The sequence below is a fragment of the Balaenoptera ricei genome, chromosome 5, assembly GCF_028023285.1.
Source record: "Balaenoptera ricei isolate mBalRic1 chromosome 5, mBalRic1.hap2, whole genome shotgun sequence".
Taxonomy (NCBI): Eukaryota; Metazoa; Chordata; class Mammalia; order Artiodactyla; family Balaenopteridae; genus Balaenoptera; species Balaenoptera ricei.
In genome coordinates this window covers 104688979-104714714 of record NC_082643.1, presented here as the reverse complement: position 1 = coordinate 104714714, position 25736 = coordinate 104688979, and the positions used below count along the sequence as shown (strand labels likewise).

The 25736-nt window shown below is 39.3% G+C and overlaps 1 protein-coding gene across 1 annotated transcript in view; it reads right to left on the bottom strand.

The window, feature by feature from the left end:
* Positions 1-1349: 1349 nt before the first annotated feature.
* Positions 1350-25736, bottom strand: part of CLNK (cytokine dependent hematopoietic cell linker) — a 116558-nt gene continuing 92171 nt past the window's right edge. The window contains exons 15-18 of the mRNA XM_059923844.1: positions 18066-18199; positions 13636-13713; positions 9140-9295; positions 1350-1496 (exon numbers count right to left, since the gene is read on the bottom strand). Of these exons, the coding sequence (XP_059779827.1) occupies positions 1350-1496; positions 9140-9295; positions 13636-13713; positions 18066-18199 (515 nt within the window). The remainder of the gene's footprint in view (positions 1497-9139; positions 9296-13635; positions 13714-18065; positions 18200-25736) is intronic.

The window sequence follows — 25736 nt, the reverse complement described above, 5'->3', positions numbered from 1 at the left end:
ATAACTTTTTAGGGTGAGGGTCATATTCTTTCTGCCCTCAAGCCTGTGTCCTCTCTGCAGAGTCTGTTTCTATGCTGGTCCTGGGCTTCATTTGTATTGTTTTCATTGATATCTCTTGCCTTCTCATTCTTTCTGGCTTTACTTCTGCATTAAAGCTACAATTACATAAATACTCCATATATTTCACATGTAGGCTTTGGAAACATTGGAAATCATTCTGTACTATTAATTTCAATCAGCACTTTTTTTTTTTTAAACTTTACACCACTACAAGAGTTTGTTTATTTATATATTTTAACGTGGGTAAATCTGCCTTTTCAAATTGTTTCTCTCTGTCTCTTTTAAATTTAACTTTTCAACTTGATTATAAAATTCCCTAGGGCAGAGAATGTACCTGGGAAGATATGCTTGGATGAAACTAGGCACATGGATAAAAATCTGGGATCTCTTCTTATATTGAGTAAGATCAATGACGTCTTTGAGCCTGTTTCCTCATCTGTGTTGTGAAACAGGAATAAAATGTAATCCTCTTAGCTTTGAGTGGGGACAATATCATGACATGTGTAAAGTTCCTGCAAGATACTAACACTAATTCGAGGACAGTTCTTTTCCTTTGAATGGAAGTCCACAAATGGAATTAAAAAAATTATACTTTCACTCGGACTTAAGCTTACTCTCTTTCTATGAATTTGCTAATTCCACTGGGCTTAAAGCTACTCTAAACAGAGTAGGCTGGAGATGGTTCTATGGCCATTTCGCACCATACTAAAAATATTTCTGATTTCTGTCCTTCAAGTGGTGTTCACAAGTGATTTGTTTTTCCATACCACATCCTTCCCTAAAATTGAATTTCCAGAATTACAAATAAAATAGAGCTAACATTCACCAACACCTTTAGCATAAGGAATCATGAAAACATTGTAAATTCACAAGTCCAAACAATTTTGAAATAAAGAAAGGCAGCACCAAGTCCTACAAAGATCATAGATTTGGGACTCTTACCTAGACCTGTCAGTTGCCAGCTGCAAACACTGAAGCAATAGCTTCCTGTAACATTTGCTGCTCATCTGTAACATGAGCATAAGGACCGTGTTTTTGGTTTTTTCTTTAGAAGATATTTTTTAAAAGCCAGTTTTTATTTTTGCATCTTATAAATATTTCTTCTGCAATTAGAACTTTTTGAACTTTTTAGAACAATTGATTTTCCAATTTCCATGATAGAATGTTTTTCTTTTCTACAGAGTCAGAGAAGTAATCCCTTGAAGCCACAGAAAATAATCTTTTGAAATAAAGGAAAACAATGATAGAGGCATTAGATCCACTGAACTGAAGATGAAACAAAGACCAGGCTACATAAGTGAGAAGTGTCTGCTGAGAGGGAGGGACTGAGTCAGGTAACACTGTTCCCTGTGGATCCCAGTTTTATCCTTCCCGTCAATGAGTATAATAGGAAAATACTTGTGGTGTTCGATGATGTCTTCCACTGAATCAAACTTCTGAAACACAGAAGAGAAAGTTAATGAAAATTTAGGTACCTTTGTGTCTGTAGATTAAAGTACAGCCTAAGATGCTTCCTTTTATTTAGGGAAGAGGTTAACTCATTTAACGTTTTTTAGATTGTAAAGGGGTATCAGAAAAAATTTTTTTTTTTTTAGAGGGATGTGACAAAGAAGCCCTTGAGGGATCAGTGATAAGATTAAGGTAACGAGGGTGACCAAAAGTGAGCCCTCCGCAGCTCTCAAAACTTCCCACCCACGGAGTGTTCACCAGAATCAGGTTACACTGGACAAGCTCCACTCTGTGGTTACATGTTCCTACCGTAAGCAGTTCGGATGGGTTAATTACACAGCAGTCAGCCACAGAGAATCCCTGGTGCCTCCTTTACCTTGCCCCCAACTGTGACATACTAAAATGTAGAAGATCAGGGCTTGACCTTCACTTCGTAAACTAATGGGAAAGGTCTGCGGTGAAATCTCTCTCCTGTACGCCCCTCTTGTTCTAAAGCATTCTAGACTAATCAGAAAGAATACTGATGGGCTTCCCTGGTGGTGCAGTGGTTAAGAATGTGCCTGCCAATGCAGAGGACACGGGTTCGAGCCCTGGTCCGGGAAGATCCCACATGCCACGGAGCAACTAAGCCCGTGCGCCACAACGACTGAGCCTGAGCTCTAGAGCCCGCGAGCCACAACTACTGAAGCCCGCGCGCCTAGAGCCTGTGCTCCCCAACAAAAGAAACCACTGCAGTGAGAAGCCCTCGCACGGCAGGGAAGAGGAGCCCCTGCTCACCCCAACTACAGAAAACCCGTGCGCCGCAACGAAGACCCAAGGCAGCCAAGAATAAAATAAATAAATTAAAAAAAATAAAAAAGAATACAGATGACCACAGGGCTCCTGGTAGTTCTTGGCCAATTGAGGTTCCTTCCCTGGGCTTCTTGTGAAATAATGAGGTGACAGTGAATCATTACACTTTTATGTTTCTAGAGATGTACAGATAAAGTGCTGGGGTGATTTAATGGAAAGTAAGATGATTTCAAGTGTAGGGGAATCAGGAAGTACTTTGTGGAAGATACAGACTTGAAATGGGCTACACATTCTGGGTGAGCCAAGTGGACAAGGTGAGTTTAAAGATACTAAGAGCAGAGGAAGACGAGTGTACAAAGACAGGTGCTGAGAACATGTGGGCACAGATAGGAATTCTGATGAGTTTGGCTGAGTTCTTGAAAGGGGCTATTGGGAGATGATCAGGAAGAAAGAGCTTGCACGACCTGCCTTTTGTAACTTAGGGCAACATTGTGAAGTGAACAGGGAGGGAAGAACAGACCTTCCCTGAAGAGCCAAGGAAACTGCAGCTCAGAGTGAAGAGTGACTTGCTCAGAGGTTACACAGCCAGAGGGCAGAACCAGGAACGCGATCTGGTTTTTCTGGACGTGTATCAGTTTCTTCCTTGATGCAACTTTGCTTATGGCTTGTGAACCCACTGTTCCAACAGAGCAGTGTCCAGATGGTGCAGCCTGAAGGAGGGAGCTGCACTGGGGACGACTTTGATCACTTTAGTTTTGTACATCCGCCCTCTGCCCAGCACAGAAATGCTTGCAAGCCTGAGGGATACTCAAGAGGGAATGAGATTGTCAAGGTCCAGGTCCTCATGGAGATTCATGCATTGCATTCAGGCGGGGGCAGACAGAAAGTAATTCCCTATCCAGATAGATCATTTCATTTAGGGTTAATTTGCTGTGGAAATAATCAACCTGGGGCTCGAGAACCTCATACAGTCCTCCTAGGGCCTTCTCTGACCTTGACCAGTCCCTGGATCCATTCCACTCCTGTTCTTCCTGGGAACTGAGTCAACAAACCTCCACCTTCCCCCTTATGCTCATTGAGTTGGTTTTGTCTTTTCATCTGGAAAGAGTCCTGATTAAATCTGTAAGTAACTTGCCCCTCTGAGCCTGTTACTGGATCTGTGGCAGAGTTTTCAATGAGATAACCTATCTGACCACCCCTAGTAAGTACACAATCAATACTAGTCTCTACCTGATGCTAAGGTAAGGTGGTTGTCCAGCAGGGACAGTAATTGTTCTGCTACAGTAGTTGTAAGTGGAGGGCTGTGGAGCCCAAATGCCTGAGTTCCAAGCAGGGCTTTCCCACACCCACTAGCGGTGTGTCCTTGGGCAAGTTTCTTACACTCTCTGTCTCAGTTTCTCTCTCTAGGAACAGTGATGGTAATATTAGGACCTACCTCTGAGGGTCATTGTGAGGGTTAATTGAGTTGACATACACAGCATTTAGAAGGGAACTCTTTCTGCAGTGAGTGCTCAGTAAATGCCAGTCTTTGCTATGACCTCCTCCCTTCCAAGTTTGCCAAGAACATGATGAAAGAGCCATGAAATCACCGTAGAAGTTTATAGACTCTCATTGTAAGCCTTTAGGAAGAAAGGAAGGACATTTTTGTATTTCATTTCTAGTCATAAATTAGGGACAGAATTTTCTTTCTCTTTCTTCATACTTGAAACAAAAAATAATTTATGATAAGAGATTTTCCATGCAGAACTCTTCTACAAAATTGGGTAACCCACATGGCACAAAGGAAATTCTCTTTCCTGGGATTAATCTTTAGAGGGAAAAAGATTAATCTTGCTTTGTAATCTCACTCCTGTTTTCTTTAGGATGGTCCCAAAATAGGGAACTCAATACTAATTATTTATAATTACTGCAGGGATGATATTTTATATGAAAGTGTAATTTTAACAAGTAGTAGGAAGCAAGCAAGGAAGGGATAAATAAGTTATTCTGTCATTTCTTATTACTGACTCCTAGTGAGAGGCTAACAACTGGCATATTACCCTAAAGATAATTTTTAAAAAAGATTATAATTAAGCTCTTACTTTTATATTAAATTCTTTTTTTCAGGAGGACAGCAAATACCATCCTAATATTAGATCTTAAAATTCGTTTAAACCTTTTGTGATTGCCCTAAATACCAACCATAGGCAATGTTTCACTGCCAGAAAGGTTAATCAGTCTGTTTGGATACACACATGGGAGTGAAAGAAGACAAGAGAAAAAGAGGAAGATAGAGAGGTGCAAAGAGAGAAGGAGGAGAGAGAAGCAGACCAGGGAAGTGAGAAATAAACTCATTGGTTAATTGTCTCTCTTTCCTAGTCTTTGAACTTGAATTTATCAACTAAACGTCTATCATAATTTTCAGCAACTTATCACAAACATGTGCAGGACAAGGAAAGGTCCGATTAAAATTGCTCGCTTTTACTAGACTCCACAGAAATGTTGACAAATGTGATTTCTAAAACTTGGCAGCAGGTAAAGCTCTGCAGGTTATTAACAAGCAGGTGCCCCGCTGCCTGATCCAGGGCCGCCAGTGTTCTACCAGGTGATAAATAGGTGCATGCATAGATGGGCACAGATTAACAGAGTATCCCCTGGATGGCAGGGACTCTGCTTTACTCTGCTGTGTGTCCTCAGAATGAAGCATTGAATCTAGCATAATGTAGCCATAAAATTAAGGCTTGGCCCCAAAACTGAACAAATGAGAGACCCGGGCTGAAAGGTGGCCTCCAAAAGATATCCCATGTCCTAATCCCTGGAAGCTGTGAATGTGACCTTCTAAGCAAAAGAGTGAATATTACTTTACATGGCAAAGTTGGGATTACATTAAGGATCTTGAGAGGAAGGTCTTGAGAGAGGGGCTGATCGTAGGTTATCTCTAAAAGCAACCACCTGAATCCTCATAAGATAGAAATGGAGGGAGATTCGCATGGAGAAGAGGAGGAGGCGTGTGACCTCGGAGGCAGAGATCAGAGTGATATGGCCACAAGCCAAGAAAGCCACAGTTTGCCGACAGCCACCGGAAGCTGGAAGAGGCCGGATCTTCCCCCAGAGCCTCCAGAAGAAGGGTGGCCTGTCAACACCTTGATTTCAGATTTCTAGACTCCAGAACTTCAAAAGAATACATATTTATTGTTTTAAGCTACCAATTTTGTGGTATTTTGTTACAGCAATCCCAGAAAACTAATATACTGCGTGCTCCCTGAATCTAAATTCAGACATGAGTTTCTAGCCACATGGCTAGCAGAATGACCCAAATTTATAATATACAGCAAAATGGACCTTCCCAGGCTCATTCTTTGCAGGTATATGTGGATTTGCTGGCCTTCTGTGCTTGTGACAGGTGTCGACAAGCTGCGCCTTCCCAGGGGACCCGTCCAGGTTTCTCCTGCAACTCTCATGGCTCCATGTGAGCTTTTCATCTGTGTCCGGGACACACAGACCCAGTGAAAGGGCTTTAGGGTATCATTTAAGAGAGAAATGATACTTAGCACCTGCCTCTATGTATCTGGCACTCTCTTTACAGCATCTCCTCTTACACTCAGAATACCTCCCTTGGAATAGGTGTCACTGCATTGTATGTGGGGATAAAGTCTAAAGTTTGAAAGACAATCAAAAAGCCACAGGAAATCAAAATTATGCTTGAAAACCTTGTGCCTCATTAACATTTCTCCTGCAGAGTTGGACTAAGATGCTACTTCTTTATTCAAACACCAGATGAAGTAGCTAGTACCTGGCTTGCATTTAGCAGAGCCTTGCTGTAGCAAATTCTTTATCTTTTCTTAGAGATGGGAGATTCTTCCTCAGCAAGGCAAAGGGCTCGAACTGTGAAGGGTGTGCAGGAACTGAGAACAATCTAGATCATCCTCCTCTTATACCAGGGCATGGCTCGTTCAGAAAAGAGGCAGGAAGAACTACCTGTAAATTGTGATTTTCCACCCAGGGCCTGGCACACAGTAAACTCCATGGAAGTCTTAGCTTTTTTTCAGCTGAAGTTCTGGGCTGTTTTCAAATGGGCTGGGGATCATTTGCATTTGCTATGGTGCTATCTGAGACTATGTGAGAAAGTCAGTATTTTTGCAGACTATATTGAACCCCAGCTTTGGCATGTACTAGCTGTGGCTGTGGGCCATTTACTTCACATTTCTGTGCCTCAATTTCACCGTCTGTTAAATGGAGGTATCCACAGCACCTACCTCACAGGGTTGCTATGGGATTAAACCGATCAAGTTAATTAATAATTGTTAACTGCACAGAATAGTGCCTGTGCATAATAAACGTATGTAAGTGTTAAATAAACACATGAAAAGGAGACTCTTGCTTGGGGGTTGCATGAGAGGAGAAAATTCCATAATAACACAAAAAGTGTTAAAATAGGCATTTGAATTTTTTTTTTTAGGTTATATAAATGAAAATTTATTTAGATTGAGAAAAAAACTCAAAATATTACAAGATTTTTGGCCTAAAAATACTACAAATATAAAAATCTAGGAAAATGATATGTCTATTTTATTTTTTTAATTTTTATTTTTCAGTCGAAGTATAGTTGATTTACAATGTTCCAGGTGTACAGCACAGTGATTCAATTATACATAGGCATTTGAATTCTTAAGGGGTCCTTGGTGACAATAATTAGAGCAGCTCACCTGAAAGCTGGTGGTCTAATCCAGGGGCTGTCATTACGACAACCTGCTGAGGCCTGCAGTGAACTGGCTGGCAATCTGATTCAACACTATTAGGAAGTTATCACAGGGTCGCTGTTTCTTCTCTTTCATAAGCAGACCAAAGCATGGCTTGTTGGGAAAAAAGCTTTTTGGTTTTTTTTTTAATGAGAACGTCTATGAGCTGAAAGGAAATACAGAAGGATAAAGGGATACTGAGCTGGAAATTCCATTAGCCATAGGTATCTGGACCTACGGGAACCGTGCTTTAGTTATTGCCATGACTCGTGATAATAATGAAAAAAATCATAACTAACATTTACTGATATGTCAATAATCAGTGTTCTGAGTGTTTTACATTCATTAACTCACTAATCCTCATCACAAAAGAAAAAATTGGCTACTTCTCTTTTTAGTTTTGCTGTAACCCTTTCTTACTGTGGCAATATTTGACAGATTTATGTATTAATCTATTTATTCACTCATGTTCTCCTTTATGCCAAAACTTTCCCAGGCTAGAGCAAATGCTGGTGAACTGATCCCATGGTAGGTAGCCTGGTGGGTGCTGACCACACCTCTCCAGCCACATATGAGTCTCAGAAAAGGACTCTGGGTCAGACCCTGGGTTTAAGCTGGAATCTTCACACACGTGCCTTCGTGAAGCATTTTGGTAGCCCTGGCAATAGTCCTTATTTTGATATCTACTGAAGAACAATAGATATTTGTGTGACAGTTCTGGTTTCATACTGTACCAGTTTTCTTGGGACTCCATAATAAAGTACCACTGACCGGGGTGAGGGTAGAGGGACTTAAATGACAGAAATTCATTTTCTCACAGATCTGGAGGCCAGAAGTCCAAGATCAAGGTGTCAGCAGGGTTGGTTTCTTCTGAGTCCTCTCTCCTTGGCTTGTAAATGGCCATTTTCTCCCTGTGACTTCACATCTGTGTGTGTCTGTGTCCTAATCTCCACTTCTCATAAGGGCACTACTCATATTGGATCAGGGCCCACCCTAGTGACCTCACTTTACCTTAGTCACCTCTTTAAAGACCCTATCTCCAAATACGGTCACATTCTGAGGTGCTGAGGGTTAGAATTTTCACATAGGAATTTGGGAGGGGGACACAGTTCAGCCCATAATATATACCAACAGATAAAATTGAGGTCTGGAGATGCTAAATGAGAATCACTGAATTATAGAAGTCTAGACTTGAAAAGAACATTTACAGTTGAAGAAATTAAAGCTCAGAGAAGTTAAGTGACTGGCCTGAGCTCACATACTTAGTAAATGGTGACAGAACTTGAACTCTGCCTTTCCCTCCCTCCCTTTTTCCCTTCCCTCCTTCCTCCCTCCCTCCCTCCCTTCCTAACTTCCTTCCTTCCTTCCTAGAAGAATTGAAAGACCAGCCTCTGTTTGCCCTCTTACTACCTGTGCATCTCTAGCCATTTACTTAGTTTTCCAAGCCTCAGTTTCCCTACATCTAAGATAGGAATGACCATTATATCGAAGAGTTGTTGAGGGTTAAAATAAGATAATGCAGACAGACCAAGCCTAGCATAAACACAGCAAAAATCAATCTCCTTTCCCTTTTCTCTCTGATTTATTTATACAGTTATTAATGAATGCTTTAATTGAGTCATTCTTTCACCTAGCCACCTGTTAGCAGATGTGTACCAAGCACAGGCATGATCAGTGTAGCACTGGATGCTGTGATCGAGGTCACATTCAATGTAGGGACACACACCTACCTAATGCCAACAGACGTCGTCAGAAATGGCTGCAGTGGGAGTTCAGCGATGGGGGGGGAAGGAGTGTGGCATTAACGTGGGGCTCAGTGGACGCTTTCTGGCAGGCAGAATGTAGATGTGTCTTACAGAATGAGTTTTCTTTAACGGGCAAAGCAGGATAGAGGGTGCATGGAAGGGTCAGGATTGGCTGCCAGCCCCATGAGCTAAGACATGAGCGGGAATGCTTGTGGAAGGGGCTGGAAGGGTTAGATTACATTCTGCACCTCCAGGGCGGCTCTTTTCTCCGATGCTGCAGTCATGGGGATATGGAGGTGACTCGGCCAGCATCCCCTAGGTCTCCCGTGTTGTTGTCCTTAGCCTGGAAAAGGGAAGTCATTGGGTTATACCCACCTTGTCTCCTCTGAGCCCTGTCCCCAGGGCAAACTGCTGATTCCTCTCCAGGAAGCGGATTTTCACATTGTAGACTTTGTTCCCATAAAACACCACCAACACATAGGGCTCCGCCCTGGATTTTGTGGAACAGTCTCGGACCAAGAAGGTGCCATCCTGAAGCAAAAGGAAGAACGATGATCTTCTCAGGCATCAGAATCAGAATCCAACCTCCCAACTGTGGCAGCAGTGAAGCTTGTACGCCTGAGATTCCCAAATGGCTTTAGTTTTTGGCAAACCAGTCCTTTATTCAGTTTAATTCAGTAAGTATTTATTGAGGGTTAGTTTGTCTAAGGGTTCTTATTTTCTGAGAAGTGCACCAGTCAGATTACAACACTCCCTACTTCAAAATCTTCCAATATCTCCTGCTGTCCTCAGCGCCATGCCTACAACCGTAGCGTGATGTTCAAGGATCGATGCACCAGCATCTCCTGTGGTTTTATCTCTGTCACTCCTGCAGTCTCCAGCCTCTGGATGATGGCACCAGTCAAGCCACCATTTCCCAGGGGCACCATCTTGCTTTTGGGTTCCCAGCTTTTGCACAAGCCACCCCCTCTGCATGGAATAGCTCTCTCCTTCCCTCCTTGCGGGTGCTTCCCTCCATCTGCCAATGTTCACGTTTCCTGTTCTGTTGATGTTCAGGTTATTATCCTAGAGACAGTGGGAGCCACCGCAGGCTTTGAGCAGGAGAGGCTTTGAGCATTATAAGTTGGTCCTCTGCATGGGGAGATGTCAATATAGGACTAGGGTCCCCAAAACAGATGTGGGGCTTCAAAGTCACTGGTGTCAAAATGAGTGAAGAGACTGTATGAAGGAGAAGAAAATATAGCCTGAGGTGAGGTGAAAGGATGTTCAGGGCAAGGAAGAAGAGACAGGAAATGTTCTAAGGAGATGTCTCAAAGATAGACAGAAACCCAGAAGCTTCAGTGTCATAGAAGTGGAGGGGGGGAGAGCGAGGGTTTCCAAAAGAAGGTCAGCAGTATGAAATAGTCTGAGGGCTGTGAATAGGCCAACTATAAATATAATATAAAATAATCAGGCACACCCTGGAGAGTAGCTTAGGATGAAGGTCTGGTCGTAAAAGGCTAAGAAATGGAGAAATCCTCCTGAACATACACACACGTACAAGGCTTAGTTTTGTGATTACATTGTGTCATTTATATGATGAAAAATACTGAAAAATCTGTAACTGTAATTACATAGATTCTTGTGTAGGTGGTTATAAATAATCTATAAAGAATAAATCTAATTAGGTATGTGTGGTGCTTACTATCTATTCTTTATATAGATAGGTATTATATATGATAATTTATATTTATAATAACTGTTATATATATTATCTCCTGTATAGAATATATTTCATATCTATATGTTTATATATATCTATAACTAATATTTATAGATATGTGTACATATATAATAATGATTATAATGCTGTATAACAATACTATAAGTATATTAAATTTATAAATAATACTATAAAACTACAGTGATGCCATGATGATACTGGTCGCCAAGGTTTACTGAAAACTGCTCTCAAGATGCCATGCACTTTACACACATTTCATTTGATCCTTACATAAAATTTGGGGAGGTATTTTATCCCCATTTTACAGGTAAGGGAATTAGGGCCTAATTGTCTAAGTGGATCCCCTCACACATCACAGCTAATCAATGGAATACCTGAAAGTCAAGGGGAAATTCTTGCTATAAATATACCAACCTCCAAGTACATAAAGTGGGTTCAAGGAATTTTCTGGAACCTGTTCTGCCAAAAACATTCAGCTGTAATTAAAGCCTTAAGACTCAAGCACATTCTTTTTTTAAAAAAATTCTTTTCCGTTATGGTTTATCACAGGATATTGAATGTAGTTCTCTGTGCTATACAGTAGGACCTAGTTGTTTATCTACTCTATACATAAAAGCTTACATCTGTTAACCCCAACCTCCCACTCCATCCCTCTTCCATCCCCCTCCCGCTTAGCAACCACCAGTCTGTTCTCTATGTCCCTGAGTCTGTTTCTGTTTCATAGATAGGTTCTTTTGTGTCAATGTGTATAACTGAATCACTTTGCTGTACAGCCGCAATGAACACAACATTGTAAATCAACTATACTCCAATAAGAAAAAAAAAATTAAAAAAAAGAAAGACTCAAACACAGAACATTGCGGAAGATCACAAAGGGAGAGGAGGCCAAGACATGTGGCCAGTTTTGGGGGTTTATCATCTTAGACTCTGCAATGAGTTTGTCACAATGAATCTGGGCAATCCTGCAATTTGAATTAAATTATCTTACATAAATGGGAAACACGTTTTGACAAAACTAACTGAGACAAACAAAATAGGAAAATATGAAGTCATTCAACTGAGTTTCTGTTTTCTCAGTGCTTTTTGGGAGGAAGCAGAAACAGGCACAGAGAAGGGGGCAAGGGAGCATTGAGAGCGCCCAGACATAGCTGGAAGGACATTATGTGGCTTGTACATTGCCCTTCTAGTACCGTCCACACAGGGGCTCCTGGAAGCAGGTCTTCTAAGAGCTATTTTCCCTTGGGAAAGAGGCTAAGAGAGCGTGACCGCTGATTAGCCAAGAAGAGGCAGGGTCGGAGCTGGCACCACTGTGCCACCATTAGACCCAGCAGAGGTCAGCTGTGCATGAGATTCCCTGGGGAGAGGGAAGGGAGGGTGCTCCAGGCAAGGCACCACCCAGCCACCTATGACCCCCCCTTCCAGAATGTAAAGAACTCTAGAGGCTACTAGAGGCAGCTGTGATTTTGTGAAAAGAGCACTGATCTTGAATATAGATTCTGCCACTTTCTCTACCTTGTAATTGAAACCTTAGCATCGGTTTCCTTATCTAGAGAATGACATAGTTTCATTAATTCCTAATATGTTCAAGATACTTTGTTAACAACTGTATTAATTTCCTACTGTTGCTATAACAAATTCCTATGAACTTAAAGGACTAAATCACAAATTTATTCTCTTACAATTCTGGGGGTTGAAGTCCAACATGGGTCTCACTAGGCTAAAATCAAGGTCTCAGCCAAGCTGTGTTCTTTCTAGAAACCCTAGGGGAAAATGCATTTCCTTGTTTTTTCCAGCTTCTAGAAGCCACTACTTGTGGCTTTACTTGTGGCCCTCTATGTCTAACTCTGATACTGCTGCCTCTCTCTTATAAGGACCCTTGTGATTATATTAAACCCTCCCCAATAATCCAGAATAATCTCCCTATCTCAAGATTCCTAACTTAATCCCACCTGCAAATTCCTTTTCCAAATAAGGTGACATAGTCACAGGTATTGGGGATTAGAATGTGGATATATCATGGTAGGGGGAGCATTATTCTGTTTACCATAGTAACTTACATGTAATTTATCTTATTTAATTTTTAATATTAATTCTGAAAGCTAGGTTTTATTAAAATTTATTGAGGACCTATCATTTATTCACCCATCCACTAATTAACTAACTCATTCATTTTTGTATTTCCTCATTCAGCAATGACCATTGTATTGCTTAGTTGAGGATAGGTTTTGGTGTTGCATCAGTCTTGAGAGCCTTTCTACCACTCCTAAATAATCTAGTATAGTTCTCTGCACATAGTAGAGTAGTTGCTTAATAACTATTTTCTATTTGTGATGATGATTGTAGTAGTCATTTGCTCTGATCACAAATATCCCAGGTTTTCTCTTTTTTTGGTCACATGTAGCTTTGCACTTTTTCACCCTCTTTGAAGTCAGGTCTGGTCATGGGACTTACTCTGGCCAATGAAATGTGAGCAAAGATGCAGCATGTTAAATTTGAGAAGATGTGTTGAGAGGCAGTATGTGATTGGTGTGAGCATACATTGAGATGGAGCCTCTAGCAGTCTGGGTCTACCCACCCAAACCTGTCTTGAGCATGGAGCTCAAACAAAAAATAAAGTTCTGTTATGGTAAGCAACTGAGATCTCAGGGCTGTTTGTTACTACAGCATAACCTATCACATATTGACTATTACAGCATTCATGATCCCTGCTCCTTTCCTGAAGAAGTGAGACATAAAAACCCAACTGTACCTTGGGCAGACCTCTAGGAAGGAGATGAAACTTGAACAAAGCAGAAGGAAGGCACCTTCCATTGCAACCTCCATTTATACCCCAGCTTCCACATTTGATCTCCAAAATAGTTCCTTAGGGTTGATCTTACTATTTTCATTTAACAAAGAAAGAAATCTGCATTTACAGATATGTAGGTACTTGAGAAAGTCACGCAGCTGATAAGTGATACAACCAAGTGTCAAATCTAAAACTCTGTTTGAAAGCCCACTTTCAACGACAACCTCCCCAGCACTGAGAAATACAGGGTGAGGCAGGAACTACATCAAAGCGCACTGCTTGTTACATCCTGTGACCTATGGGCAGAAAACCATAGGATGACTACAGAAACAATGTGATGGGCCCTGGAGAAGCCATTACCTTGTTCTCCTTCATCAATGCCTCTTCCACTGCCTGGCGACTGTATTCTCCAATGTACCATTCGTTGTGCCGGACATCCTGCAGTACGGGTTTAAATGATGAATATTTTAGGGTCAAAGGAAAGGATTAATTATTAATTAAAATTTGTTTTTATTCCACTAGTGCCAAATCACAGTTGGATTTATGGTAGATATGCAGTATAAAATTTCTGTCCCTGGATCTTGAGATAGACACAGAAAAAGTAATGGCAGCTTAGGAATTATGAAATTGGCATGACAAGATCTCTCTGTCATTGAAAGTAACCAGAAATGTCACTCCATCTACTGAGAAAGGTGCTTTGGCACCAAACTTAAAACAGATAATAAACCCTTTATCTGTCAATGCTGTCTGAACCTGTACCTGCTGAAGCTTATTGAGGCGGAATATATATAGTTTATGATCCCTATGAGGCCCTAGGCACCATAGAAACAGCAGGGGAGGGGAAGACAGGTACAGATTGAGAGCATCTTTATGCCAATTGCCTAAAGTCCCATGTGGCAGTACTGGGATTTGAACCCTAGTCTGTCTGGCTTTCTCCTTGTGCCATACTACCTTATTTATACTAATTTATTTCTTTTGATTGTAAAATCCACATAACAGAGAGAAGGAAGGGCAGTCAGAGATGCACCATGGATCTGCAATTCCTTTGCCGAGTCCCAAGGATAGTAATATTAAATAATCCTTTGCATGAGTCCAACGTCTCCGAGGACATCCCTCATTCATTATCCCAGTTCATGCCTGCAAGAATCCTGTGAGGCAGGCATTGCCAGGACAGTGGGGGCTCAGGAAGTCAACTTCTGTTACATGTGGCAAGAACTAGGGATGTGACATCAGGTCTTTGGTTTCCCAAAGTACCTGGTCCTCCCAGCACAGACTTGATCCTTCCAAGGATGGGTACACCAAGCACATGTGAGTGCCCCTGGGAAAGGCATGAGTTAGCTTCCCTCCCAACTCTCCAGCCTCACTTCCTCTCCCTCCCCCGCTCCCCAGTCTGAGGACAAGTCAGATGTGCTTGCTGTTGTCTGGACACACACAGCTTCAGGGCTTGGCATGAGCTAGCCCCGCTGCCTGGAATCCCTCCTCCTCCTCACTCTCCTTCTCCCTGGCTCTGCCATTCTCTTCCATCAAGTTTGGGGGCAAAGTCACCTCTTATTTGAGGTCTTCTTTGGAATGAATTCCTTTACCTAGTCCCTACCCCTAGGGGAGGGTTGGTGCTGGAAGTTCCAGAGGCAGGACCTGTTCCACTCCAGCAAAGCCAGGTAACAGGCTCCAGAAACAAAGGGCATCTCTCTGCAGAACTGGGAGCTCTCTGAGCTGATAGTGGTCTGCTGCTTCTGGGGGGGGGCCTCTCTGCCAGTCCCGGGGCTTGGCAGGGCTCAGTCATGGTGTGCTTCATCTACTCTGATTTTGTTTATTTGTTCAAGCTGGAAGACACTTAGAGATTTTATAACCCCGTAGTTCTCCAGGTGTGATCATGAGTGCTGGCTGGTGAGTTTAGGTGCTGCTCAAACACAGCATTAGATAACTCTAAATTACCTGGGGGGAGAAGTGGTTCCCTTTCAGTTCTCTTTTTAGCCCTTTGAATAATCCAAGAGGGATATTTCATTTTGGTGCTATTTTGTCCTTAATATCTCTCTGGTATTTCTAATCTCTCCTTATGCTGAGATTCATTAGCGAGTGATGGCATCCTGCTACAATTTTTTTTTTAACATCTTTATTGGAGGATAATTGCCTTACAATGGTGTGTTAGTTTTTGCTTTATAACACAGTGAATCAGCTATACATATACATATATCCCCATATCTCTTCCCTCTTGCCTCTCCCTCCCTCCCACCCTCCCTATCCCACCCCTCCTGCTACAATTTAATAGCCTTGTTTTGTTTGAGCTACAATAAAATTTTTTTAAAAAATGTGATAAAATATACACATCATAAGATTTACCACTTAACCATTTTCAATTGTACATAGAATGCAGTGGCATTGAGCACATTCACATTTCTTTGCAGTCATCATCACGATCCAGCTCTAAAATATTTTCATCATCCCAAACTGAAACTCTGTACACATTCAACAACAACTCCCATTATCTCCTCCCCTAGCCCCTTGTAACCACCATTCTACTTTCTGTCTCTATGAATTTACTTATTTTACCCTCATATAACTAGAATCGTATATTTGTCCTTTTGTGTCTGACTCATTTCACTTAGTATCATGTTTTTGAGGTTCATCTATGTTGTAGCACCTGTCAGAATTTCATTCTTTTTTACAGCTGAATAATGTTACTACATTTTCTTTATCCATTTATTTGTTGATGGACATTTGGGTTGTTTCTACCACTTGGCTATTGTAAATAATGCTGCAGTCAAGATGGATGTACAAAAATCTGTTTGAGTCCCTGCTTTCATTTCTTTTGGGTATATACCTAGAAGTAGAATGCTGCAATTAGTTTTAAGATTACTTTCTGGGACTTCCCTGGTGGTGCAGTGGTTAAGAATCTGCTGCCAATGCAGGGGACACAGGTTCGATCCCTGGTCTGGGAAGATCCCACATGCCGCAGAGCAACTAAGCCTGTGTGCCACAACTACTGAGCCTGTGCTCTAGAGCCTGCGAGCCACAACTACAGAAGCTTGCGTGTCACAACTCCTGAAGCCCGTGTGCCTAAAGCCTGTGCTCCGCAACAAGAGAAGCCACCACAATGAGAAGCACGTGCACCGCAACAAAGAGTAGTCCCTGCTCACTGCAACTAGAGAAAGCCTGTGCGCAGCAACGAAGACCCAGCACAGCTCAAACTAAATAAATAAATAAAATAAATTAATTAAAAAAAAGATTACTTTCTATGTATGTAATACTGGTTTTCTATTTGGAGTAGTGATATAAAATGAAAAAAAGAGTTAACTTGAGTAAGTATAACATTATTATTGATAGTATGTGGATAGGCCACAGATCATAAAGGTGCATTCAAATAGTTGATATCAGGGCAATCCTTATTTAGTGCAAGCCTCTCCCATGCTTGAGGAATCCAGGCTCTGGGAGGGATGTGACTTTAGGATAGACATCTAGTTAGGACCCTGGGATTCCAGCGCTTATGAAGGAGATGATGAGGAAAAGGAAACCAGGTATGTAAGAAAGGGCAACAAAAGAATTATGTGCAAAACATTCTCCAAAGTCAAACTTAACAGTATGAGACTTCTTTTAGAATTAAGGTCAAAATTAATGTAAATATAAGGACAACCAATGGCGCTTGCGACACTATAGGGATTATGGGCAATTGACCACAGAGGTATTCTATGTGCTCTGCTTCTGCTTAAAATCTTTTGCAAGCTCTGTAGCAGAACCCTGAGCATACGAGGATATGGGATGGAGACCCAGAAGAAGCATGTCTTTTTGTGCCTTATTGTGAAAGACTTTAATAAGTAATGTTGCAAGGTGATTGAGGAAAGAGCATAGAATTTACAAAGAAAGTTTTATCCCTCCATATAGGTAAGTATAAGTGCAACATGGTCTGAGAAGAACTGATTGTAGGGATGGAGAATATTTTAGAAAGAGACCAGGAAATAAATGAAGGGCAAGCAAGAATCCATCTACTATCTATTTTCATCTCTCCCTGCTCTTTATGTCTCCTCTGGGGCAGAGACCATAACTTCTAGCAGGTTGTCTGCTATAGAATAAGTGCTCAATACATGCTTGTTAGACTGTTCAAATGAAATGAGCATACAATACGTGGATCTTTTGTTGGAAAAACAATTGCAATATGTAAATCCCAATCAATTCTAAGAGATTACTGAACAGTCAATAAATATAAAACAGTCCTAAATCTCTATTTTTTGGATTAATTTAAAAAAAAACACTTTTAGAATCTGGAAATATGCAAGTCAAAGAATCTAGTGAAACGTAATACAAAATGTTATATAGCAAAATACTTTAAAAAATATTAAACCCCAATAATACATAGCCAGAAGGGGAAAACTCAGATCCAGTCATAATGATCTCCTTTTAAGCACTGTTCAAGAAAGCTCTCTTGGGCTTCCCTGGTGGCGCAGTGGTTGAGAATCTGCCTGCTAATGCAGGGGACACGGGTTCGAGCCCTGGTCTGGGAAGATCCCACATGCCGCGGAGCAACTAGGCCCATGAGCCACAACTACTGAGCCTGCGCGTCTGGAGCCTGTGCTCTGCAACAAGAGAGGCCGCGATAGTGAGAGGCCCGCGCACCGCGATGAAGAGTGGCCCCCACTTGCCACAACTAGAGAAAGCCCTCGCACAGAAACGAAGACCCAACACAGCCAAAAATAAATAAATAAATAAAAATTAAAAAAAAAAAAAAAAAAAAAAGAAAGCTCTCTTTAGATGCTAAGTTCATCTAGAAAAATATTGCAGAGAATTGTCTGTTTTACCTTTTCGTCAGACCTTGTGGGGAAAGGTTTCTTCCTGCTTGTGTTTTTACAACATAGCGAATTTTCCAGAGGGCCATAGCTGGCTGGAGACTGACATCTCTGAGGAGGATAGGACTGCATGCTTTCTTTATGATCTGGAAAAATAAATTCACATTTAACTATGATTGCGTTACAGTCTCAGACTGCGTCCCTCCGACAAGGAGCTGGAACCCATCACTGCCTCCCGTGTCTATGGCAACCTTGGTCTGTAGCACCATCATCTCACTCTGGACAGCAGTCTCCTCTAGACTGTTCTCTTGCTTCAGCTTTTGCCCCTGTCTCTTTAGGGCATCCGGAGTCATCTTTAAAAAATGTAATTCTGACTTTGCCACCTCCCCGCCCCCAAGTACAAATCCTTCCATGATTTCCTTTACACCTGGAAGAAAATCCAAACGTTTCAACTTCTGTCAGTAAGGCCCCAGATAATCTTTCTCTTATTTCTTCATCCAGCCCCCATCCTCCACACTGTTTTGGCCATAATGAACTCTGCTCAGTTTCTTTAACAAGCCAAGCTTGTTCCCAACTCAGAAAACACCGTTTTTTTTAAATGTAAAAGAATAAACTTTTGTTTTAATGGAACATCATTTTTAACCTGAAAGAATGACTAACACAGCTATCATTATTCAGACTTGGGCAGTTGGCAGATACTTTAATAAAAATGAACAAGTAAGCCTGTCACTTCATGGAAAGCAACTGGTAGTATTTGTGGCCAATTTTAAAATTAGACTTTTCAAGTGCAAACTGGAATTTGGAAAAACTTGTATCTGCCACCGTGACTGAATAACATATCCACAGTTCGACTTTTCTGATGAGATTGGAGGTGTTACGTGCAAATGTGATTTAAAACAATATTATGTACTAAAATATGTTAACATAGAAAATATCTGCTCAGGTCTGTGAACCACTGTTTTCCAAGTGACTAATATATGATGCTACCAAATCATGCCTGTGTAAAAGATTCTTTAGAAGGGAAGATAGATCGATGGATTTTAAAGTAACAGAATACAAAAAGTTCATTGAAACACTTGTCCAGTTTTGATGTGGTATTTTCTCTATATACTTCAATAAAAATAACATTTCCACTGTGTCATTCCAGTAAACACTAATAAAAGATGAATTTCAAGAAATTAAGGCCACAAGGAAGGAGTGAGGTGTTAGAAGGAATACTTAAAAAAAGATATTTATAAATATATTAGTAATTTAAAGCAAGGATTAACTGTATACAAATTATAAGGCTTTGAGGGTATAAAAACAATATCAAAATAAAATATTAGACAGTAATAACATATAAAATGGAAAAAGGGTGATTAGTATGAAGGCAGAATCATAAGCTATTTAGCCTTAATTCAGTCTAGAAAACATAACCAAAGTTATAGTTCTGGTCAGTAGATTAATAAGAGCTTTGAAAAAAATGGAATAGTTATATTCACACAGTATATTTTTGAGGCAAAATACTAAATAAAACATTAACAAATATTTATATGCCAGTTATTGTAATGCAAGTTATATGTGTATTTATTCTGCTGTTTGTCATCAAAATGTCAAATTTCTCTGTAGGCTTACTAAGAAGAGCAAAGAATACTCCTGAAATATTGAAAGTTTTATTTCAAGTGTTCCAAGGATTGTGGCTTTTAATGAGGAGTCTAAGAATATAGGGAATTACATGTATCAAAATGTTTGTTTTAGAAAAGTGTTTGATCAATTAAAGTTGAAATTACATTCATCATAATAAGTTAATTTCACTCACCAATTTATGACTAAAAATAGGAATAATGCTAAAGACATCTCTGTCTTTTCAAATTTTATTTTATAAGGAAAAGAGCTCTACTTTCAAACACAGTACAGAATCCATACCATCAGAGCAAAATCATCCTAAGTTTGCTGTATTGTTGGGAAGAGGATATGAACTTCAGAGTTTTAAAATTCAAGCATGCTATTTATTTATTTAGCTAAACACTGAAGGTAAGCAATGGAAGAATAGAATTTGTATAACTTTCTAGAAAGAGAAAAAAAGAGGAGTAAAGAAGAAATGAATCCAATATATGGCAGGAAAAGAAAAAAAAAGTCAATAAAATTGGCAAATAGGAGGCACAACAAAATATAAAAATTGATCCAAAAATATTAGTAATTACAATAAATATCAACAGTGTAAGTTTAATACTTAAAAATCAGATGCAGATTGGTTTAAAAATTCCAGTTCTGTGCTAATTACTCATCTGAAATATAATGACACAAAAGGATCATTAATGAAAGGACGGAGAACCATAGAACAGGCAAATCCTAATCAAGAGAAAACTAAAAGAGTTATTGAAATATTAAAAAAATGACTTTAACAACTTTATTTTAAATCATGGTGAATCAATACATAAAGACATTATTTAAATGGCTGTAACTATCTTTTCAACATGTATTGAAACAGTAAGAACATACTTGAGAGTAAAAAATAACCATTATCAACATTTCATATCAGTTTGTGTGGCATACATAATAGAGTTAAGTGATTATGAATTTTTCATGATATTGTGGCAACTGATTTAATATATTTCAACTCTAGGTACCTTGCTTGAATATTTAAAAATCCTACTTGAAAAAGAATTTGGAAACAGCTATGTGAATCTGTAGTCTATTCAGAGAATGAGTTAAAGAAAACAAAACAAACAAACAAAAAAACAACTTTGCCATGCTATTTCCCCCGAAGGCCTGGATGGATTTTTGCTTAATAAATGAATGAAATTCCGAGTATGTAATCCCCTACAAGTATGTAATTGATTTTGTTCTTAAGTAATGGCAGTAATCTTTGGAAAGTTTTCTTTATATAAAACATTGCATTTGAGTTTTATAACTGCAAGAAATAGGACTGTCCTACTCAGAGAATGGAGGCTTACATTAATAAAGAGGTTGACACAGGGTAATTGGAAGAACAATGGAGAGAACAATGTGTAGGTGGGCAATAAAATTAGGGTAGCCTAATAAAAGCGGTATGGGTTGTAGAACCATACTGACATCAATATTTACTAATATTTGAAAATTCTCATGTATATAAAGCTTAGTACAGTGCCTAATCCATACTAGTCACTCAATAAATGCTACTGCTGTTAGTGTTATTAGAGAAACAGCTCTAGACGTTTCTTTTGAAACTTAGAATAAAACCATTGTGTTTTAAGCAGCTCTCCATACTTATTAGCAAATTTTAACCTTACCCTTACATAAAATTTAAAAAATAATTTTCTAGGTAAAGAGCCATATATTTCAAAGAACATTTATAAAATGCAGATAGAAAGGAAAACATTAGTGAACAAAAACTAAAACAAACAAAAGAGAAAAGAAATCATCCACCACCCCAAATTTAGAGAGTAATGTTACTATTTTGGAGTACCACCAAACCCTTCTGGATTCTCTTCCAATATATCAAAATCATTTTCTTTTTGTCCTGAGATCCATCTACTTAGGCTCTTAATAGCTTAGCTTGAATTCATTTATCAGAGAATTGAGCAAAGTCTGTTTATCAAGTAGTAACTTAGCTATCAAGAGTAACTGAATATTTTCAAAATTTTTTCTCTTTTGTTAGGTAAGGATAATGATATCTACATTGACAGAGAAGTAGTCTTCATGAGTCTAAGTGAAGAGTACTGTCTCCCTCATCTGAAGCGTTCAACTTAAAACCAGTAAGCTTTAGTGAGCCCACTAGACTCAGAACTCTATGTGTGCCTGGATTGTGTGCTATTTTCTGTACATCTAATTTCTGCAAAGCACTGGTGACCCAAGGGTGAAGTTTTACCCAGGAGAATGAACATCACTCAGTAAGCTGATGGCATCACTGAGTTCAAGCACTGGGTAGTTAAAGGATGGGGCTGTCTCTATTCTGTATGCTTAGGGCCCAGCCCAATGGGGCATAAACCATGAACTTGGTGGATATTTGTTTTTTTTTAAAATATTATTTAAAATTAATTTTTATTGGAGTATAGTTGATTTACAATTTGTGTTAGTTTCTGCTGTACAGCAAAGTGAGATATTTGTTGACTAAAAAAGGAATTAATGGTATTTGAAGGCACTGGAGGCCAAAACATTTCCTTCATCCACCCCAGGCCGTTTCTTTAAGCAACCTGTTTTTTTTAAGATGAGTAGAGAACAATCTACATGACCCCAGTACTAATGATCCACTCCAGCCAGAGGGTACTTGACTGGACTCATGTCTTTGAAGACCGTCCCACTTCACTAACACTGCTGTTCCATTCTTTAATTGTTCTTTATTTTTAATTTGTGCAATATTTTCTTTTTAACATCTTTATTGGAGTATAATTGCTTTACAGTGTTGTGTTAGTTTCTTCTGTATAACAAAGTAAATCAACTATATGTATACATCTATCCCCATATCCCCTCCCTCTTCTGTCTCCTTCCCACCCTCCCAATCCCACCACTCTAGGTGGTCACAAAGCACGAAGCTGATCTCCCTGTGCTATGCAGCTGCTTCCCACTAGCTATCTATTTTACATATTGTAGTGTATATATGTCAATGCTACTTTCTCACTTCATCTCAGCTTACCCATCCCCCTCCCCGTGTCCTCAAGTCCACTCTCTACGTCTGTGTCTTTATTCCTGTCCTGCCCCTAGGTTCTTCAGAACCAATTTTTTTTTTTTTTTTTTTAGATTCCATAGATATGTGTTAGCAGGCGGTATTTGTTTTTCTCTTCCTGACTTACTTCACTCTGTATGACAGACTCTAGGTCCATCCACCTCACTACAAATAACTCAATTTCCTTTCTTTTTATGGCTGAGTAATATTCCATTGTTTATATGTGCCACATCTTCTTTATCCATTCATCTATCAATGGACACTTAGGTTGCTTCCATGTCCTGGCTATTGTAAATAGTGCTGCAATGAACATTGTGGTACATGACTCTTTTTGAATTATGTTTTTCTCAGGGTATATGCCCAGTAGTGGGATTCCTGGGTCATATGGTAGTTCTATTTTTAGATTTTTAAGGAACTTCCATACTGTTCTCCATAGTGGCTGTATCAATTTACATTCCCACCAACAGTGCAAGAGGGTTCCCTTTTCTCCACACCCTCTCGAGCATCTACTGTTTGTAGATATTTTGATGATGGCCATTCTGACCAGTGTGAGGTGATACCTCATTGTAGTTTTGATTTGCATTTCTCTAATGATTAGTGATGTTGAGCATCATTTCATGTGTTTGTTGACAATCTGTATATCTTCTTTGGAGAAATGTCTATTTAGATCTTCTGCCCATTTTTGGATTGGGTTGTTTGTTCCTTTGATATTGAGGTGCATGTGCTGCTTGTATATTTTGGAGATTAATCCTTTGTCAGTCGCTTTGTTTGCAAATATTTTCTCCCATTCTGAGGGTTGTCTTTTCATCTTGTTTATGGTTTCCTTTGCTGTGCAAAAGCTTTTAAGTTTCAATAGGTCCCATTTGTTTATTTTTGTTTTTATTTCCATTTCTCTAGGAGGTGGGTCAAAAGGATCTTGCTGTGATTTATGTCATAGAGTGCTCTTCCTATGTTTTCCTCTAAGAATTTTATAGTGTCTGGCCTTACATTTAGGTCTTTAATCCATTTTGAGTTTATTTTTGTGTATGGTGTTAGGAAGTGTTCTAATTTCATTCATTCATCATCTATGTTGAATAATAGTGGTGAGAGAAGGCAACCTTGTCTTGTTCCTGATCTTAGAGGAAATGGTTTCAGTTTTTCACCATTGAGAATGATGTTGGCTGTGGGTTTGTCATATATGGCCTTTATTATGTTAAGGTAAGTTCCCTCTATGCCTACGTTTTGGAGAGTTTTTATCATAAATCGTTGTTGAATTTTCTTGAAAGCTTTTTCTGCATCTATTGAGATGATCATATGGTTTTTCTCCTTCAATTTGTTAGTATGGTGTATCATCTTGATTGATTTGCATATTTTAAAGAATCCTTGCATTCCTGGGATAAACCTCACTTGATCATGGTGTATGATCCTTTTAACGTGCTGCTGGCTTCTGTTTGCTAGTATGTTGTTGAGGAGTTTTGCATCTATGTTCATCAGTGATATTGGCCGGTAGTTTTCTTTTTTTGTAACGTCTTTGTCTGGTTTTGGTATCAGGGTGATGGTGGCCTCGTAGAATGAGTTTGGGAGTGTTCCTCCCTCTGCTATATTTTGGAAGAGTTTGAGAAGGATAGGTGTTTGCTCTTCTCTAAATGTTTGATAGAATTCTCCTGTGAAGCCGTCTGGTCCTGGGCTTTTGTTTGTTGGAAGATTTTTTTTTTTTTTTTAAACATCTTTATTGAAGTATAATTGCCTTACAATGGTGTGTTAGCTTCTGCTGTTGGAAGATTTTTAAGCACAGTTTCAATTTCAGTGCTTGTGATTGGTCTGTTTATATTTTCTATTTCTTCCTGGATCAGTCTCAGGAGGTTGTGCTTTTCTAAGAATTTGTCCATGTCTTCCAGGTTGCCCATTTTATTGGCATATAGTTGCTTGTAGTAATCTCTCATGATCCTTTGTATTTCTGCAGTGTCAGTTGTTACTTCTCCTTTTTCATTTCTAATTCTGTTGATTTGAGTGTTCTCCCTTTTTTTCTTGATGAGTCTGGTTACTGATTTATCAATTTTGTTTATCTTCTCAAAGAACCAGCTTTTAGTTTTATTGATCTTTGCTATTGTTTCCTTCATTTCTTTTTCATTTATCTCTGATCTGATTTTTATGATTTCTTTCCTTTTGCTAACTTTTGGGGTTTTTTGTTCTTCTTTCTCTAATTGCTTTAAGTGTAAGGTTCAGTTGTTTGAGATTTTTCTTGTTTCTTGAGGTAGGATTGTATTGCTATAAACTTCCGTCTTAGAATGTCTTTTGCTGCATCCCATAGGTTTTGGATCATCATGTTTTCATTGTCATTTACTTCTAGGTATTTTTTGATTTCCTCTTTGATTTCTTCAGTGATCTCTTGGTTATTTAGTAGTGTATTGTTTAGCCTCCATGTGTTTGTATTTTTTACAGTTTTTTTTCCTGTAATTGATATCTAGTCTCATAGTGTTGTGTTTGGAAAAGATACTTGATATGATTTCAATTTTCTTAAATTTACCAAGGCTTGATTTGTGACCCAAGATATGATCTATCTTGGAGAATGTTCCATGAGCACTTGAGAAGAAAGTGTATTCTGTTGTTTTTGGATGGAATGTCCTACAAATATCAATGAAGTCCATCTTGTTTAATGTATCATTTAAAGCTTGTGTTTCCTTATTTATTTTCATTTTGGATGATCTGTCCATTGGTGAAAGTGGGGGTTAAAGTCCCCTACTATTATTGTGTTACTGTCAATTTTCCCTTTTATGGCTATTAGCATTTTGCCTTATGTGTTGAGGTGCTCCTCTGTTAGGTGCATAAATATTTAGAATTGTTATATCATCTTCTTGGATTGATCCTTGATCATTATGTAGTGTCCTTCTTTGTCTCTTGTAATAGTCTTTATTTTAAAGTGTATTTTGTCTGATATGAGAATTGCTACTCCAGCTTTCTTTTGATTTCCATTTGCATAGAATGTCTTTTTCCATTCCCTCACTTTCAGTCTGTATGTGTCCCTTGGTCTGAAGTGGGTCTCTTGTAGACAGCATATATATGGGTCTTGTTTTTGTACC